General features: G+C 33.2%; 2 protein-coding genes across 7 annotated transcripts; one reads left to right on the top strand and one right to left on the bottom strand.

Moving 5' to 3' along the window:
- Nucleotides 1-1,060: 1,060 nt before the first annotated feature.
- Nucleotides 1,061-3,964, top strand: LOC133782034 (uncharacterized). Its single transcript, XM_062221180.1, has 4 exons — nt 1,061-1,411; nt 1,559-1,688; nt 2,934-3,102; nt 3,508-3,964. Exons 1-4 carry the CDS (start codon nt 1,145-1,147, stop codon nt 3,725-3,727), a joined length of 786 nt encoding a protein of 261 aa, XP_062077164.1. The 5' UTR covers nt 1,061-1,144; the 3' UTR covers nt 3,728-3,964.
- Nucleotides 3,965-4,514: 550 nt separating this feature from the next.
- Nucleotides 4,515-18,624, bottom strand: LOC133782033 (protein LNK1). Of its 6 annotated transcripts, XR_009870328.1 has the most exons (10): nt 18,426-18,623; nt 16,271-16,397; nt 11,959-12,536; nt 11,514-11,865; nt 10,351-11,064; nt 9,693-9,841; nt 5,914-6,046; nt 5,714-5,825; nt 4,958-5,072; nt 4,515-4,801 (listed from the first exon to the last, which is right to left on the bottom strand). XR_009870328.1 is itself a non-coding variant. In XM_062221179.1 (9 exons), the coding sequence occupies exons 2-8, from the start codon at nt 16,328-16,330 to the stop codon at nt 5,730-5,732; spliced, it is 2,037 nt and encodes a 678-aa protein (XP_062077163.1). In that variant the 5' UTR covers nt 16,331-16,397; nt 18,426-18,624; the 3' UTR covers nt 4,515-5,072; nt 5,714-5,729. The 6 variants fall into 6 exon arrangements, 5 of the variants coding, with proteins under 5 accessions (XP_062077163.1, XP_062077159.1, XP_062077161.1 ...); XM_062221179.1 differs by having other exon boundaries at nt 4,515-5,072; nt 5,714-5,780; nt 18,426-18,624; XM_062221175.1 differs by having other exon boundaries at nt 4,515-5,072.
- Between the last annotated feature and the right edge of the window lie 2,072 nt (nt 18,625-20,696).

Below are 20,696 nucleotides of genomic sequence, written 5' to 3'. Positions count from 1 at the left end.
AAAAATTAAAAAAAATTCAATAAAAGACTAAAACTATTTAAAATTCTTTTTAAATACATTTAAGTTTAAAATATTTTTTAAAATAAAAACTAAATTATTACAAATAAAAAAAACATATTCTCTTTTTCTCTATTCTTTTTTAATATATTTTTCTAATTACTTTGGTAGTGTTGGACAAGATACAAGATAGAAAAGTAAGTTGAATGCAAAGAGAAAGTTAAAATAAGTGTATTTTGATATAAAGAAAAATAAATGGTAAAAAGTGGAGATAAAAAAAATGGGGGGTGGACTCACCCAAATCTCTCACTCTAAAGTGAAAAGAAAATAGATTTCACAAAAATTATCTTAATAAATTATCAAATTACCCTCACTAATAATTATAAAAAAAATTAAAATTATATCAATAAAATAATAATTTTCATACAATAAAATTTGATTTCTTTCTAGTTAACCAAACAACACCATCTCTATCTCTAATTTATTTCCTCTTTCTAGTGTAAGCAAGAAAAGGGCAATTTTGTAGGGGGTTGAAAATTTAACCCAAAAGAGAAAAAAGAGGAACGATGATAATATATAATTATAGGAGAATTTATATAAATGCTCTCACTTTAAACTTTATCGGTTAGATTCTTAGTGTTCTTGACTCATGAATAATTTTCGGTGAGATTTTTTTAGGATCGTGTATATTGTAGCTATTTAAAGTTGCAGAAAATTCTGAATAGTTTACCGTACCGAAAACTAAGTTAAAATATGTTGTTACACGTGCGTGACTAATTTTTTTTATATTCTGGAAAACAATATGTTTGAACCTAATTTTTAATATGGTAAACTATTCAGAATATTCTGAAAATTTTCAAGTACTGTAAATAGCTACAATATATACAATTATAAAAAAAAAAAAAAAAAAAAAAAAGGTTGAAAACTATTTATAGGTAAAAAAAAAAAAAAAAAAAAGGTTGAAAACTATTTATAGGTAAAAAATTCTGAGAGGCCTAGCGGCATGTTTAAAGCCAAGCCTATTGAGTAATTATCCTATAGTTATATATATTATATATAGGATAGAGTGTGACTGACTGGGAGAGCGAGGGTGTGTGTAGTAGTAGTCTGTGTTGTACAGTTAGTTTATAGCGTACTTGACTTAGCAATGAGCTTGGCGCTAATCCAAGGCTATTCTTCTGCCGAAGAAGACGAAGAAGAGCCACAAAATGGCTTACCCCATCATAAACACGGCCTCCATTACCACTCCTCATCGGACGACGACGACGACGACGATGGTCACCACAATCATAACGATGTTGACGAAGACGATGAATCTGCAGCCATCAACCGTTCGATCCGCGACAGATCCCTTTTTGATCTCCCTCAACCCAGTGTCTCCGGCCTTCCTTCTGCTTTCGACGCCTTCTCCGAGGTAGATTTTTATTTGCCCTAGTTACTTCACTTTCACTTCTTTTTCTTGTTTGTGTTTGGCTGCGGAGAAACGAGGGAGGAATGAAAGAAAGAAAGAATACGGGTCTGATTTTTTGTAGGGTTTTTGTTCTTTTGTGGTTTAATGGAGGTTGCAGGGCCGCCCGAGTTTCTAAACAACTCTGTTGAAGAGTTTGGTTCAACCAAGGAAGTGGATCACCAGCAGTATGTGAGACATGGTAGACGCAGGAATCGCCGAGACAAGAAAGATTTACCTTCCGGTAATGCTTCCTTCTTTTGGGCTATGGATTTTGTGAATCTGTGTTATTTTGTGAGGTTTATTTATCAATTTTGAAAAAAACTTCGTTTTTTTATAAGAAATAAATGCATACTAGAAAAAGTAGAGAAAACTTGGAAGTTGTTGAAGGAATCAGAGACTTTGTTATGCTATGCTTGGAAATTTGTGACATGGGATGGGTTTGTGGTTTATGCTTGGAAAGATGGAAGTGTGCTATGTATTTGTGTTAGTGACATGAGATATTGGATATGCTGCAAAGCTATAAATTCCTGGGAAATTTGTTTAGATATGTGCATAATGTTACTAGTAATGAGTAAATGATATGAGCACCAGAATATCACTGTTACAGATTGATGTGGGGATGCAACAGTGTCACGTTATTGTATGTAATGTTTTGGTACACATCATTACTCTTCTAGTAATTTCATGTACTTTTTCTTCTCTCTACGTACCTAAACATATAAATGAGTTATATATGATAATACATATTCTAGTCACTTGGTTCTGAACCAAAACTAATCATTGCTGTTGGGGTCTTACAATTCAGAAAGCCTTTTCTTTCAATAAGAAACAAAGAATTTGATTTCTAAAAAGCATGACAACAATAAAGGGAACAAGGAAAGAGGAGAGTGAGATGTCTGTTCCTAAAGAATTTAAATTAAAACAAAGCAATTTAAGCAACCAATTATGATGAATTAAGTACTATTGGGTATCCAGTTTGCTAGTCTTTTGGAGATGCATAAAGATACCCACAAGTATCATTTCAGAATGCTTAACTTGATCACCTTATTTTAGAATCTAATAAGGCCACTGCTATCAGTGGTGTAAAAGTGAATGATCAGACGTGACCCTGGGATGTGCAATTTTGTAAGACCTTGCAAGTTTTGAAACTTGTGTTATAGAACATACGTTGCTATTTTCCTCTTCTGAACTTGCTTGCAGATTGCAGCAGATACAATAATTTTGGTTTTACTTTTATTTCTTATTCATTTTTTCTTTCTTTCTAGAAAATAGGATTAGGAGTAACTGCATTGAATTTCAGTTTCGTCTGTGCCTGATTATCTATCTCTGCTTTGTTTCGTCAGCTTCTGTGCCGAGCAGTGACCAGTAAAACATTGATGAAGCGACTTCATTAGAACTTAGAAGATCCATTGATTAGTGCCTTTTAGCTTTTTTAAGTTTTTATTTAATAATTAAAACTATACGACATCTTTATGTGGATTTATAGGTGTTGTGGTGGAAGCAAAACCTCAACTTGTGGGAATCCATGAGCGAGTAAGAAGTGATATTGAGGGTAAGCAACCTCCTACATCAACAACTTCAGGCACAACAGAGGGAGGCAAGCGTGTGGCAACTGCAGCGAATCCAAATGCAGAGGATGCTGCAGAACTGTTGAGGTAACATTATGATTTATGATTTGAGTTGTGTCCTGCACTCCCCTACGGTCCTAATTATCAGAATGTTCAACTAAAATGGTTGACATTTTGGAATTGGTTGAAATATGAAATTACTTGTTCGGTACTCACTACTCAGGTTACGTTAATTACCCTATGCTGACAATCGGTTGATTTAAAGTTACTACAAGTCCTGACTGTAGACATCCTCAATTTTTCATACGTAGATTTTTCTTTTTCCCGCTTTTTTTGGTTATATAATTTGAAAGACAAATGTTCTGCTTTCAATTATGTCTTAGAATTTTACATCATGGAAGGCATCCTCTTGGGAGAAAAAAAAATCATGTGCATGTGCTCATAGCTGTTTCACTGATCTCTGTCATGGACTAAAACCGAGGTGTTTTACAGGATGTGTTTACAATGTGGTATTCCAAAAACCTACTCGAGTGCTCGTGGAATGGTATGCCCAGTATGCGGTGATCGCCCTCCAGCTGAACCAGGCACAGAGACAAAGAAGAAGGGTTCTATGGTCAAAGATAAAGAGAAGAATAAGAGGATGAAGGGTCAATCATCTCACGCTACTTGGAAAAGTGAAACGGAGATGCATCTTCGGCAGCAATTCGATTAGCATCAACTTATAGGTTTGTTAAATGGGATTGATGTAACTTGTTTTAGCATTAGGACTGTACAATTCATACCCATCGTTAGCATTGTTCACAGCAGTTAATACAGTTTGATTGTCACTTCCAAAGTGAGTCCGGGTGTATTCTATGCATGCATAGATTCAAATAGTGCAATATTTATGTGATTTCTTATTGTTGAAAACAGATAGAAAAGTGCTACGTTCATCCATGCATTTGAATAATCTTGCCCATCTATTGTGATGAGAAGTGAGATCCACACGTGGTTTACATTGATGGATGACCATGTTTTATCTGGCCGTACGAAGCTCATGTTTTGATTTTGTAGTCTTGCTAGTTATTATCTTAAAGAAAGTTGGCTATTATTGGGTGCAAAACAAGGTGAAAATCACGCTTTAACTGTTATTTAGTTTAAACCCTTTGAATATAAACACCAAAGTTTTACATGAGGAGAAAAGTAAAACTAGTAATCGTTCGAGTCTCCCTAAACAACTTATATCTCATAACGGTCTATCTAGACAAAGGGGATGAAAGAGTGTAGAACTATTTAGTGAGGAAAAGGATGATTGCCCCTTCCCAACTGTTGGCAGATTCTTGACAAGCTAATGCACAGTTAATTCGGTATATAGTCGGAGATTTCAACACCACTTTGAAACGATTGTAATACTAGGAAAAGAAAAGTAATCATACATATATATGTTACATACGCATAACAAACGAGCATCTAAACGAGTTAAATTCAAAAAATTGCAAAATCTATGTACACCAAATGCACACTATGAAACGGAATCAAATTGCATTTCTACTTGCACCTCTAGTTTCTACATTACGAGTCATAACATAAGAGAGATCTAAAGCAGTTAAGAGTCTGGATGCGGACGGAATAATCAGAGAACTCAATCCGGTTGAGGAACAGCACAGACTGATGCCATCAGATTATAAATGAAGTAGAAAATCAATATGATCAACAATTATCAATTAGCATTACAAGAGAACTAGGCAACACAATGTGATAGGATTTCCAAACTTGAAACCTTTGCCTGTTTAAGATTCTATTGACCCTGAAATAGTAGAATGAATATCAATGGAGAGCCAGTTAGAAGCCAACAATTGCATATTCAACTTGAAACCTATGGGAAAGAGCTTGTTTTGGGTAATCAAGCAAAAAAAAAAATGCTTCTGCGATAAATACTGGCCACCAGTTTCAAGGATTAGACCTGTATGCGTATGTACGAGAAATGATGGCAAACTCATTCTGCAATCAAGTTCATTGGATGAATTGGATGATTGAGAAGGTCTACCACATTGTGATGCCATAAAATGTTATTAAACCTGCAGTAGAAGAGAGAAAAAAGATAGCAAACTAACTCTGTTACTAAATTTATTAAAGAAATTGGATAATCGGGAAATTTGACCTTACCACTATTGAAGTCTAATTAAAACTAAAGAGGTGTTGGGTGAGCCTTTAAGTAAAGATAAACAACAATTGTAATAACTAATAAGTAGGCAAGACTGTATGTGCCGATGGAGTCAAACCGACAAGTCCATTTGGCTTAAACAAGCAAATTTAGTTACAATGATTTGTAGTTTATATATAGTAGAAATCCAACGAGAATAGATACAAACAAAGTTTAGAAGGTCAATATTTCGATAATCCTAACATATCTTGGAACCAAGTTAGAATACATGTCAATAAAAGATGAGAAGGCAAAATTGCCAGTAACAAATGAGAGCCAACTCTAACAACAGAAGGAATAGTATACTCTGGACTCTAAAGGATAGATCAGAGAACAAACAACTTTTCATAGCTACTCCGGATACACAACGAAAAATACTACTAGAAAAATAAAACAGGCAAGATCAAACACATGGGATTGACCTTTCACTGACATTGGGCCTCAGGAAACATTATTTATGAGACATTAAAAGTACTTCTTAACAAAATATTTCACAATAGATGAACCGATGCTAACCAGAGTTTATCTGTCATTAGTTATCAGTCTCTTTTTCACCACGAGCCGTTGTTTCTTCCTGGAAAACCTGATTCTCAGTCATCATTGGCGGATTAGAAACAGACTCATGAATCTGTTAATTTATATCAGAGAATAAGCCAAACAATATGCAGAAGTTGTACATTAAAATCAAAATTTTACAACAAAAATCAAAACCTTACCAAAACATGAGGTCTAAGCGATCTTTCTTTAGAATGCACTCTAGATGGGTCTGAAGGTCGGTGAAACAGCAAGTGTGCTATAGACCGGTCTATTGGATTTGTATCAGTTTCAATGTCCATAAATCCAGTGCACCTGGTAGAGACCATCAATTACAATTAGCAAAAGATTTAAAGAATATAACAATTTTTATATAGCTAAAATATTTACTAAAATAAATAATACTATATAACTGATTAAAACAGGATTAAAAAAAAGGGCGGAAAGAAATCATGTCAAAACAATTTTGATTTATCTCTGGTTATGCAACATTTTGAAGCTTCAGTTATAACACGGAGAGAGAAATGAACAAAAATATGTATTGATATTAGAAAGTATTGTATTAGAAAGTGACAGAGAAATGGGTATATATACCCGAAAGATAGCCAAAGACCTAAAACAAGAAAAGAGTAACTAATAACAAGAAGTTGACTGAGTCAACAAAATAGAAAATAATTATAACAGTAAAGAAGTAAATAAAAAGGCCTAAGAGACTAGAAATAAATCTAATAAGTTACAAGTCCCAGTGTTTGTGAATCAAGAAACCAAAATTAGAATTGGTAGACCTGGATGTTATATTTGGTGAGAGGGAGTAGTGGAAGTGAAAGGATTAGTTAGGTTAATTTTGAGATGTATGGTTGTTTAGTTGAAAAGCTTACGGGAGAATGGAATGGTAGGGATTCGAGTCACCAATAAAGTCACATTTGTATCCAGGATTGAGAAGACTATGGAAGAGAAAATGAAATCAAATTATTAATCAACTACTACATAGATATAATGCATAAACATACTTACAGATAAAATTGTTGTTGTACAATAAAATTGTTCTTTTCCTTGCTCTTTTATTTAGATTTTGATAAGAAAGATGGGTCATATAATAATAAGAGATGATGAGGTATCATCCAAATTACAACCTAACAATCCAATTTCAGTCTAGTACAAAACAAAAAGATTAAGGTAAATGATAAGAAAATTTTCCCCTAAACAATGAAATTTGTAGAGTTTTGTCCCCTAAACATTTTTTCGTGGCAAAAATCTCCACTGAACTATAACAACTATATCAATTGTGCTCCTTATATTGCATTTCGTTCATTTTTTTAAACAATTTGCTCATATAGCACTGATGTTGCACTAATGTGGCGGAATTTGACCGTCCTAACAGACAAATACATATATGAAATAAATAGTGGTATAATGACAAATTTTGAGAATATGCATTTGCATTCTTAGAACTAATTTTTACTAAATTTTGTTTGTTTAGCGTCAATCAACTCAATTTTCACTAACTTCAACTAGTTAAATAGACCCTCTTACTGTAACTATGCATGTAATATGTGGCTACATAGCAAACTGCTTAAAAAAAATGAAGAGAAGGTAACAAAATGGGCATGTTTGCAATGATTTCCATAGTTCAGTGAGCATTTTTGCCACAAAAAATAATTCAGGAGCAAAATTCTACAAGGGCTATAGTTCAAGGAGAAAAATTGCTATTTATCCTTTATCACAAAATTTCCATTCATTGAGTGGCATTTATAACAGAATTTCCATTCATTGAGGGCATTGAAAATTAAAAAAATCCGTAGTAATGAAAATTCATAGAGCCACCAAATACTTGGCTATCTCAAATATCTCCTACATCCTCTTCCACATCTTAGAATATTCTATTGATTTCCCATAACCATAAAGTCCAAAGAATGGCATGAATAGCCAGGTTCTACAATGTCTTCTTCCCTCTTCCCCCGCCTAAATCCTCCATTTTCTGCAATATATCCTAACAAGATGCTGACCAAACTCAATCAACTCCCATTTGTTGTAAAAGCCTAACCCGAAAGTCCCAGTGAAAGAGCAATATAGAAATAAGTGTTCAGTAGACTCAAAACTCCTTTTACACAACACACCAATTTAGAGACAATTGAAGGAACGACTTATGCCATTGTAGTTTCTCATAAGTATTTAACTTATTTAAAGTTACCAACCACCCTCACAACTTCACTTTTGAAGGAGCCAAAGATTTCCAAGTGATTTCATCCTTCCCTTGTTGTAATTAATCTCTTAAAAATTGTTTTGCTAGAAAATAACTCCAAGCCATTTGGTTTCCAAATCCTTCTAGCACCTATATCACAACTAAAAATTGTAGAAGCTTACTCCCATATACATCCCTGAAAAACTTAAGGTCCCATGAGAACCCTCTAGATCTTCCCACGTTCTTATTTCCCCTCGCTATAGAATTGTTTTGTGAATTAATAACTCCATTAGTAAGGCATCAACAGCTTATTTCCCCTCCACTAATGGCTCATCTTGTCTTTGACAATTGTATCAACTGCTTATATGCTTCTCATCTAGTTCAAGCATCAATGGACTCACCACAGCAATAATTCCTAAAGTTTTTCATCTTTGCCAGTGGTATCTCTTTATCATCTATCCTGTTAGAGTAAAACCCTTCCCAGCAGGAAACATTCTTATATTCAATTCTCATCTCCTCTGGAAGACAAATGCAAGAGAAATTCAAGGACAACATGATCTATAGTTCCTGTGGGAGGGTGATTACACACACACACACATATTTCTATAACAAGAATAATAATATTGATGTACGACCATTGCATAAGATGAAAATTTATCATCTCAGTTGCATACAAGTACACAATAATTTCTGCTGGGTGATATTTTTTTCACCCTCGTATTTTATCTCGTGATGAATAATACAAGTAGTTTTGTTTCAAAGCAAAAAAAAAAAAGGTTACATCCAAATACACGAATCCCTAAACAGAACAGAAAAAGAACACAATTGAACCCTTTTTGGGTTAGTGGGTAACCAAAAAAAATAAAAGCAGAGAGAGATTTTGGATCCAATTTGGTATGGTTTTGGCCTATAAATATTTAGAAAGAAGTACACCTGAATATTTTGTTAGGAAGATTCCCAAAGTATATACAAAAAGACAAACTAGATTCAAGTGGTCTTAAAATCTTGTTTTCCTGCATGTTGTTGATTGATGGGATGCCTAGTTTGGTTTTCACTTGCTTTGCCACTATTTTTTGTAGTTCTTATGAAAGAGTAAAGCATAAGCAACTTCAATAAATGCCGGTAAATTTCTTTTTTGCTTATTAAAACCCATTTTTTTAGAGGTATCAATGCATGAACATCATGAATAATAGGCCCTTTTGGATATAGAAGATCAGTTCACTAAACAAACATGATAGGAAATGAGTCGCAACTCAGAATTTCCTTCCTATTCTCAGACCAAATTGTGTGACATGTATTGAGTTAATTAAGATAATTTTATGATACCAGGAAAACAAATCTGATATGCTTCAAGCTTTTGTTTTGGCAGGATAAACCCCATGTAAACTTGTATAATCACCAATTAAAATTACGAATCACCCCACACTTAAAAATTTTCAAATTCTCACAACATTGTACTGGAAGAAGCAAATTAAAAGCTGTCAATAACCTCTAAGTGTTAAAAAGGTGACTGAGATAATTCCTTTAAGGATGGACAACCTAAGAAATAAAGATTAAGTAGTCATATTCAGTGCTTTGCAGGCACCTTGGTCACCAAAAGAGTTTTTTTTTTTTCATCCTTTGAGCAAAATGATTTACCATTCGGAACTTCCACGACACATACGAAATTCTAAACTTGTGCAGATAATAAGCATTTAATCAAAAGAAGCATGCACATAAACCAAAAGTTTCATTCCATGTATTATATAACAAATATAAGGAAAACAAATGGTAGCATACTTGTTTGTTTCGTCAATCATCAATGCTCCATTAGTATCTCTGCTATCTATACTGCCACTTCTTTGATTAGCACAATTATGCCTCTGTTCGGCACTCCTAGCCAACCGATAGAGACTGTCTCTTATGCACAATTTTGTCCTGACATCCAACTAAACTCAAACACAGGTATAATTAATTAGAATTTGAACAAGGAATGTCCCCACAAAATTAAACAGCTATCTGTCAAAACATTAAAAATCATGATCCTTTCAGCACAAGACATGCATATCCTTGAAAGTACAACCAATACGAAGAAGAAGACTTTCGTACAAAGTTAAGTTTTCAGAGAAAGCTGAGCTCATGTTAAATTGATAATATTAACTATTATCAAAATCAGAAATGTACACACACCATCAAATCCAACTATACTACAAAAAATAAATAGAAGTTCCTAAAATGGGTAGAGAAGGAGAGTTGCTTGCTAAGAAAGCAAAATCTGAGTCCTCTCACAGAAAAACTTATTGATTTTAATTCTAGTTTTAATCACCAAGTTTCCTAGTAATGAAAATATTTCATCAACATAATGTAGGGGTGAGATTTTCTATGGGTTAGATTCTTGTCCTGTAGCAGACATATTTTGCTATACTACATCATTTAAGGAAGCACCACAGAACAATACCTTTTCCATAACTTGCTGCAGCTGGCGAAAACTTCTTGCTTCAACTGAGATATCATTCAGTACAGAGCTAAGACAAGAACTCTCCTGTACAGTTGAATCCAATTCAGCTGGATTATCAATGCTGCTTCCTTCAACATCACTTTGACCTTCAATCTGATTTTCAGATTGTTGCATTTGCTTCTGATTTAAAGCTGCACCTTTCAATGCCGTTGGACTTGTTGAGGCCACATCCTCAAAATTCGTAGTAAAAGAGGATTGGACACCCTTGCAGCTATATAACTTTTCTCTCTTTCCACTCATTTTTATGGCAGGAGTCACCATTGTAGCATCACGAGAACCATCCATAGACTGTAACTGGTTAGATGTGTAGGAGGACTCCTTCACGGTAGGAGATGGACAGCCATTGTTCTCAGATTTTGTACCAGAGGGAGTTGGACAGACTGAAATATCGGAGTGGTGAGTGTACTCCAGGTGCACATACGGAAGTTTACTATGTACATAACTCATCGAATCTGATCCTGCACTTTGCTTGTGTTGTTGAATACTATGCGCAGAATAAATTTGACTGGATAATTCTTCAAGGGGGTGCTTCATATCTGTAAATTCATTCAAGTTATCATAACTCTGAAAGGAAATACCACTTTCTAGGTATTGATCTGTATTTTCCCCTTCTGACTGGGTCTGTTGCTTTGGCTGCTTTTTACACAAAGTAATCTGTCATGTACATCTTAAAATCAGTAAATGGAATATTGATCAAGACATATAACTTCTAAACATCTTACAATTACTCACAAGGATAAAAAAAATCTAAACAGTTTACTTGAAGCAATCCTATTAAGGCATTAAGCTACAACTTGAGCACAAGCTAGATGGAACCAGAAAAGGCCAGATTCAGATTATCTCTATGGAAAAAATACTCCAGCAATGAAAGAAAGGTTATAAAAAGAACTTCATTAATATCACATACTTCAAATGACCGGTCAGATGTGAATTTTTGATGGTAAGACAGTGAAAATCTACTTCTTACACATTTCATGTCAAAGTGCAATTTTCTAAAATTTGGGAGAAACTTTCTTGCAATATATTTATAAATTATGACCCTATAAGTTATTAAAGCACAGACAACATTTTCCAATATTTTGAAGTACTAAAAAGGTGTTTACTTGTTCTTTTGGCATAAAGATATCCTTGCTTCCAGATTTTGTATTTAATCCATTTAAAAATGATACATGATCAAGAGCAGCAGGATCATCAGCATCTGTATTTTGTAAACACGCACTGTGACCAGCAGAGCCATTTTTCTTGTCTGAATGGTTTGAATGGCCTACATTGTCTTGCTTAAAATCTTCATGATGGTCAGAGACACCTACTGATGAACCAGCATTTGAACCTGAAAATTTCAATCCAGACTTCAATGTGTTTTCAGACCCTTCAGTATCATTTGAAGGCGGAAACCAGCACAACTCCTCATCATTGCTGAGACTCTCTATTCCAAACGTTGAGTCACAGTTTCTGCTGAGGAAAAAAAATGATCATATAATTTTTTAATCAGTGTGTGACACAAAAGGGGAAAAACATAAATAAAACCTCTGAGGTTGGAAAAGGTACCTAAACATCCTGTCAACATCTTCAAAATTTCCAATATCCGGCCAACCATAAAATAGCAGACCTGAATTTTCTCTGTCTTCATTATCATTATCAAAGAAACTGAGATCATTGCCAGTTTGGGGTACTTGACTAAGTGGATAACGATATAAATTATTATTGACTGCAGCACACCCATCACCCATGATAGTATCATCATCACAGAACTCACAGGCTCCTGATTCCACATTGCTACTTTTGAAAGAAAGAGTGGACCTCATTGTATCATCAGATGCTATACTAGTCACTTCTTTCATTTCATTAGTTTCATATGCAGGAAACACACTATCAGGATTGTGACCCCATGGACTCTTTTCCAACATACTGTGGTCACTGGTCGCATAAGGTAATTTTCTTTTCTCCTTTCCTTGGACACGGTGTACTTTAGATGAAGTATCAAGATTAGCAGCACCAATTACTTCATTCTGTCGCTTCTTGCAACCACTTCCGTCTCTCGGTGAATGATCTCCGTGTGTATTAATAGGATGAGGCACTATATGATCGTCACTTTCTTCAAATTCATCCCACACATTATCTTCAAGCTGTAAAGTCACAGAGAGCAATTTAGGTTTAGGCCATATAATATGACAGTCATGGTAAAAGAGCCTACAGCACAACAGAAACCAAACAAATTTATGTAGAGAATCCTACATTACAAAAAAGATTTCGAGACCATGAATCACATTTTTGTTCATTGTGAGTTTGCAATGTCCCTATTGTCCAAGTTTTGGCAGAGTGGGATAAGTAACTTAATGTTGTACTTCGTTTAAGACAATATTTTGTCATACGGATTTACAAGAGGAGGATGATAGTTTGGAACTATGGAGTGTCAGCACTTATATGGGCAGTTTGGCTGAAAAGAATCCATAGAATTTTTCAAAACAAGGACGAATCTCTGGATTATATTTGGTAAAGGAAATTTTTTTGGGTTTTAGACTGGCTTAAGAGTATGAAAGAATTTAAACCTTTACTTTTTACTTATCTGTTGAGATTGGGAGGTCTGGATGCAACTTTTTTTTTTTTTTTGAAACAAAGCACTATAACCTGTATTACAACTTGGTAACTTATTTTTGCAGTGTTTTCTTTTTTCAGATGCTTCAATTCTGCTCTGCTTGAGTTTGTGATGGTGTGTTCACAAACACCTGTAGACTTTAATTAGTTTAGGACTATGGTGCAAACAAGGACCTATTACTTTGTATTTTATCCTAGTGATTAAACAACATTTCGTTTCTTTTCCAAAAAAAAAAGGAGTTTAGGACTTATTTCCTTAGTATTTTAGTTGAATTAGGATTCCTAGTTAGACTAGGATTAATTAAGTCTACAAATACCGAGGGATAAATTACAAATTTCTTAGTAATGTATACTTCATAAAAAGAGTATGATTTTCTACTTCTTTCTTCCACTGCGACAAGCAGTATCAGAAGGTATCCCCTGTTGCCATGGCTTCTGGAACATGAAAGAGTTATACAACTGCCAATGAGCAGAGATTTCAGGTGATTGAAGGTATGGACTTGAGAACAGCAATTCAATGGTATTTTCACACAAGCCGAGGATCATTGCAACCTTATGGACATATTAACATTATAAAATGACAACTTTGACCAAACCTTTCGAGATATTCATCAAAGATTACCCCTCAGTACTTTAGGACTTCCTATGGACAATATGCTTTATTAGTTTACAAATGAGCTCTTACATTTGCAATTTCAGTGTAGTTTTCATTATAATAATAAAAAAAAACTAAATTTTGTTACTTCAAATTTTGAGGGTTTTATATTTTTTTAAAAAAAAAAGACTAAATTTCTTACTTCAAGAAAAAGCAAAAATTCTTACTATTTTCTTTGGTTGCTTCAATGTACACAATCACAATTTGTAACTTGAAGAGCTCGAAATTGGGATAACTTATGAGAAGTGGCCCCACTGTGGCAGGATTGAGGGGATGAATATCCTAAACCTTACAGCTATTTAGATGGAAAGAGAACAGCAGTTATCAGATTTTAACAGTTTTATGGTTACATAAGGCCTTACATTCTTTTACACCATGCCTATTTTGGTTATAAGAAATTTGAGGCTTCAAGTAGAACTGATAAAAATTCTTAGAGAGAGATTCTGTTTTCATTTTTTTCATTTTTGGTACAATGGGGATTTGAACCCCTCCCCCTCCCCACCCACACTCATGCACCCAACCACTTGAGCAAGCCCTAAGTGGCAGATTCTGTTTTCAGTTTTGTCTTCCAAAATTCTCACATTCCACAATTTGTCATCTTTATATTTTCCTTCAGCTAGTTGGTACTTCCATTTCATTTGCAAATTGAACAATAGGTAAACATTCAAGCAAACAACCTTTGCTTCCTTATCTTATATAAGTAGTTCTCCTTATATTCCTAATAAAAGAATCTGGTTTAAAAATTCCTCTAGAGAATTTTCATGTGAATAGTTCCTCTCCCATTGATTGATTAACCAACAAGCCAGACTTTTGAACCTTGAAAGGCTAGTCTGCCTAATGGAAGATTAGGAATGATTTGTCCAGGACCTTACCTGTTGTTTTCTCATACAGAGAAGTCTTTTAGCTCCTCTTTGTGTATTTGGCATTTGATGAACTGTGACTGTGGAAGCTTTACCATATTCTAGATTTTATTGATCTGTGGCATTTCCCTTTGAGAGAGGAATAAAACAAAACTCTAGCAACCTATTAGATCCAATGAGCTAGAACAACACAAACTTCATGGAAAAAAATATTGAGCATGACCACTCAACCTATTCACATGAATTTCATTGACTTATTGCAGTTATGCTGATGTAATTTCAATTTGGCTGTATAACTCTTTTTTTTCCACTAAAGATATTTCTCCAATTGTTGGGTTTGATTTTATAAAAAAATAAAATTAGAATTAAAGTCTATTATTGGCTTGGTTTTTTATGCATAAGCTTAATGGAGAGAACACTAACTACTTGTTTATTCATTAGCTCACCCTTAAGTTTCTATATCACTTGGTCAAATGAAGTAAGAATTACATGGATGATTGTCTCCCAAATCAAGTTTTCCATGTTTATTTGGAGTTTCAAAGAGTGTTGAAAAAACAAGAAGTCCTGGAGATGAGCAGCTCTAGTTTGTTTCAAACATCCAGTTGGAACAAGTGGGAGAATTTTTTATCATTTTCTTTATTGTTGCTTTTCAGTAACCCAATCTTGGACGACTGCTTATCCTTATCCATATCTCTTTTCTGTTTACAAAATTCTTTGCTTCCTAACAGAGAGAAAAAACAAGTTTATTTTTTTAATATGTCACCTTTTTTTTCCCTAGTCGTTTTTGGCTCGGTTTGTCTTATAGCTTATTTTAAGCTATTTTTAGCTTTTAGGATTAAAAATGCACTTTTGAGAGTGGTCAGTTAAAAAATAAAAATAAAAGGTTTATTTGGAGAAGCTAGGATTCCTGGCTTTTTTTAAAAGACCATTTCGAGAAGCTGCCTTTTAAATTAGAATAATTTCATTATTCCTAATTTACTTATAAAAGATATTTTTTTTAATTAATATCCACACTTTAAAAAGAACATTTTATTAAAAAAGATATTAGTATTATAGTTATCCAAACAGAAAAAATAAGCTAAAGCTTCTACTTATCCATATACTTTTAGCTATAAGCAAAAGCATAAGCTTTGCCAAATCTTCCTTCCATAAACCCACCCAAATGAATAAATAAAGGAACAAACTTTTTTTTTTGGATAAATGATAGGAGAAACAAAACAAATTATCAGAGAATAAAGGATCAGCTGTCTTCAATATGGAAAAGAGTCGTTACCCTAGAGAAGACCCCAAAATTACCAAAATGAAAAAAAGAAAATAAAAGAAAGAAATAAAGAACATATCTACTCTTCTTAAACTTGTTGCACATTCACTTATAAGCTCTACATACGTTATGTTTTATTTTCCTTAAGCATAGTTGGCCTATAATTTTCTGTTAGATTTTTCTATCCTTATATCACTAAAGAGAAGATTACAATTAAAGTACGTGTAAAAGGAGCCAAGTAAAATTTCCCTTTCATATGTAAGAAAGATGTATAGTTTAATAAATGCATATATTATTTGCTGATGTTTTGAACCTACAGTGAAAAAACATTGAAGCAACATTTGTAACACTTAGAACAGTCTACAAGTAGTAAGACTCAGATTGAGACGACCAAAGGAAACATCCTAAATGCTGTGGATTTCAATAATTTGTTCTGGTAGAAAAAAATAAAATAAAAGAAGACTGCAAATTTCTTCAGTAATTTAATACCTCATACAAGCACAAGTCTGACATTCCTCCAAGATCCTTTATCCACCACCAAGAACACATGCAAGAGTTTGATCTGAAGTCATGTTTTATGACTATATGATAAATTAGCTTTCTCCACTTATGCTTTCTACAGCAGAAAAGAACAGAAAGGATTAAATGAAGCACACATTATACTTAAATGATTCCCATAATCAGACTAAAGAAAACAAAGAAAAAAAATAATAAGAAGGCATAAATTGGTCATAGTTACAAATGCAATACGTTAATTATTTAAAATATTGTAAAAAGGACAAATAAATCAAAATTTATAAAAAAATCATTCCTTTGGTACTTGTAATTCCAATTGACAGCATTTAGTATTATGAACTCACCATTTTTAACCCACCATTCAACCCTGTGATAATCTATTGCACTTTTCCATAATGAAGTACGTACTAGTAAAAACCTTAATTGTCTGATATGTTCTATCACCTGCACAGGCTTTCTTTTGCATTAAATTTTTCTTTTCTTTTAAATGGCCAAATCTCACACCACCTTCCACAGACCATTGTGCACCAAATAAGTAAACTCACTTATTTAGAGATCGGACTCCTGGGCCTGCCACTGTTCACCTCTTCTTCCTCCAACAATCCTTAATTTTATGTTTTCGATGATTGTTATCATAATTGAATCTGAACTTCGTGCAACTCATTATATGCCTCCCAATCTTACAAATAATGACACTGCAAAGCCCATGCCACTTTTCTGAACATTTAACTTCCAGTAAATGAAAAAGATTTTTTCATGGGTTGTTTTTCAGGCCAAGGAACTGTCCTCTTGTCCTTGTGCTTGTGCCTCTAAACCAGTGCTTTGCTATCCAATGGTTCATACCCTATTTATTAAAACACAAACGAACCAAAGGGTTTTGGCATCATTATGAGCTTTTCTTATAAAGAGTTCATTGATGGTTTTTTTTTTAAAAAAACACAAAAATTAATTATCTAGCATCCCATTAATTAACCTACTTAATTATTCTTAATTAATTATCTAGCATCCCAATAATTTACCTACTTAATTATTATTTGTTTTCTTGATTCTCTTCATTTTTTTTATTAAAAATTTTGTTTCTTAAAAACGAGATGAATTCAGTTAAAATGGAAAGTTGTTCCATGATTGCTTCTTCTTCTTCTCTCCTTAAATCTTCTTGTGTATAGAGGGTTTCTTTTACCAATTATTTTCACTGAAAGTCTTTCACCGTATGTTAAACACAGCTTGAAGTTTTGAATCAAAAAAGGATTTGATCTTTCCTCCACCACTGTTTGCTATGAAAAAGAAGGTACAATTTAAATCCCTGATGGTATTGTCCGCTTAACGGGGGTGGTGTTAACTTGACTAAAGTAGCCTTGATAATATTCTAGAACGCTAACAATTGCAGTTTGGTCTTTTAAAAGTTCATTAAACCATTAATATCTACTTCCCCATGGGATTTGTTTTGCTTTTTAACTAGGTTAGAGTCCAGTTTATCTATTGTTTTCACTTTTCTGCTGTAAAATTGTTTAGGTATTTTCAGTCAGTTCGAAATGTACAATTCCACTAATTAATCAAGCCAAGAAGAGACAATTAAAACAAGCAACCCTCCATCCCTTAATTTAAAACGAAGAAAAAATAATCTTACCCACAACTCAAAAAGTTACACAAGCAATTTCTTTTAAGATCCCCACAATCAAAATTCTAATTTCCCATACCATTTCTTTTCCCCTTAATATCTTATTTTAGCTAAAATTATACAATAACGTCAAATCTATCAAAAAGTCAAACCAAAATCTCCACAAGGAGAAATATGCTCAACTTATCCAATGTGCCAAAGAAAGCTAATAATAAATTCGCAGCATTTTATCTCCGCCAATTAATCCAAGAACCATATAACAGTAAGCTCAGATTTCTGTTGAATCGTTCCAGATAATTATAGTTTTTTTTTTTATATATATAATAAAAAAAGCAATCATATCCTATTTAAAACCAAACAGAGTGCAAATCAAAACACCAAGGAAAATTACGAAACAACGCAGTTTCTAAACGAAATTGGAAATTGAAGAGCCCAGACCAAAACATCAATTCAAAAAATTAAAAATTAATTATTAAAAATTAAAAAAAAATCAAAAGGAAAGGAGCTGACCTGAATAATAATAGATTCTCACAAACAGCAGAAATTTCTGAGAAAACGAGCAAGAATATACAAGGGAAACGTAACCGATTAGCCCTAATCCAACCCCGAAAATCGAACCGAGATTTCTGCGAGATTCCTCAGGCTTTTTTTTCTCTCTCTCTAACAAGCTCCACGCTGAAGAATAATTATTTTTTTGGAAAATAATAAAAAATTATTAATATTTTTCTTAGGTTAAATAAAAAAGAGTCACGAAATGATCGACACGTGGCAAGAAGATCGATACAAGGGAGAGTGTATCAAAATTCGTGGACGAAAGAGAAGCGAGTAGATCCGATCTGTTTCGACCTCCTAATTGGCCGAGTTTAAGAAGTAGGTTCTCGAAATTCGACACGTGTCCTTGTGGCCCCCACCCTCCCCTGTGTCTGTGTTAGTGGTTTTATTTGTAGACAACTTGTTGCTGACGTGTCCATTGCTTGTCCTTTGCTATTAGTTTTTATTTATTTTTCAGTAAAGATAATAAATTATTAATAATTAATTAATTCTTGGGACTTTTCTGCCGACCTCGGTGTGGACGGTCTTTTGTTATTTATTAAGTAATGGAGTACACAGTCACCTAAATTTTTGTTTAACAATTTTGATAAGGGACACTTGATTGAATGCACGTGCGGAGCACTTCTCCACGTGTAAACTTTTTGAGATAAACGAAATGATAGTTATTAATATTTTTTTTGGCATCTTTGCTTTGAAATTTTTTTGTCCATTCATGAATTGTTCCTTTGAATAGATAAAAATAAAAAAATATTGAGGATAAAGTCCTAAATTTATATACTCTAGCAAAATTATAGGAGAAGTCTACTATTGGAGCATACATTTTCACTATTAGAAAAATAGATTTTTACTTTGTTTTTTATTGAAGCAGATGTACATCAGATCCTATCTCTTCCATTAAGTCTATCACCATCATAGGATCAGATATTTTTCTTAAAAATAAATATATATATATCTATATCTTTTATTATTTCTCCTTGTATTACTACTTCACTAATGTTTTACTGATTCACTTTATGTATTTTTATTTTGTCATGGTAATAGAGTTTAATAAAATGAGAAAGGGTTAATTACGTGTTTTAGAAAAAAAAATCTAAATATGAGATTATATAAAATAATTACAAATTTATAGGACAAATTCTAATTTTATATATTAACTTTCAGACTCTATCACTTGCTTACACACCCACAATTATGCATTCATTCACCTTAATTCCTCAAACTAATATTATATATATGGAAGACTTCTCAATAATTACTACCCATAAATGGGTACTAACAATTATGATGTGGCAACACAGTGATTAGGTATAACAAATAAATATTTTTTTCTACATTTGAATTTACTTATTATTATTATTTTGTCATAATTAATATTATTTCCAACCAATGAGAGACACTAGCTTTATATAGAAATTTACATGTATTTGAAAAATAAAAAATTTACAATATTATATATTTATAATAAATACACCTTTTTCTATAAAAAAAACTTCATTGTTGATATTGTTGTTATTCATTCAAAAATCATATATTGAAGATCAAAATCGTGTAAAGTAAGAGAAAAAAAAATCATAAGAGAATAGGACTAGAAACATGTGTAGGAGATGAAGAAATGAAATGAAGAATAAAAAAAAGATTATTAACTATTTAAGTGGGAAAATAAAAAAGAAAAGACTTAATGAAATCTCATGAAACTTCTCAAAGATCTCAATTCTACAAGGAGGACATCAATGGTGGTTATGATGAACTCAACAAACATGAAGATCTTGAATAGAAATTTGGATATTTAAATATATTTATATTTAAATTTGTTGACGCGGTTCTTCGCCAACAGCGCCAACAGGTAATTAAGAGAATAAGAGAAAGGGATTAGTGTCAAATGTGGAACCGAAACAGATATATGATCTTAGAGGAGGAAAGAGGTGACTCAAAACACGTTTTTTAAGTGGTTCGAAGGTTAAAATCCTTCTACTCCACTAATCAATATTATTGATCTATACTGAGTATTTGATTACAGAGTATTTCTTACAAGAGGTTATTTTTTCCAACCCTTATCAATTCCCAGGGTCTCCATATTTATAGGAGAAGGCACCTGGAAGTTGGTAAGAAGGTCATCCCGTGACCTTCTTACTTGTCGTATCAATTCTGTGACATTCATGATTAATTCCTAAACCTGACACATAAGTGTGGTCAAATCAATAGGTAAGGAGATAATGGGCCGCACGACCC

This window comes from Humulus lupulus, chromosome 6 (genome assembly GCF_963169125.1).
Source record: "Humulus lupulus chromosome 6, drHumLupu1.1, whole genome shotgun sequence".
NCBI lineage: Eukaryota > Viridiplantae > Streptophyta > Magnoliopsida > Rosales > Cannabaceae > Humulus > Humulus lupulus.
The sequence above is the reverse complement of the archived record's forward strand: the minus strand, read 5'-3'. Positions and strand labels throughout refer to the sequence as shown.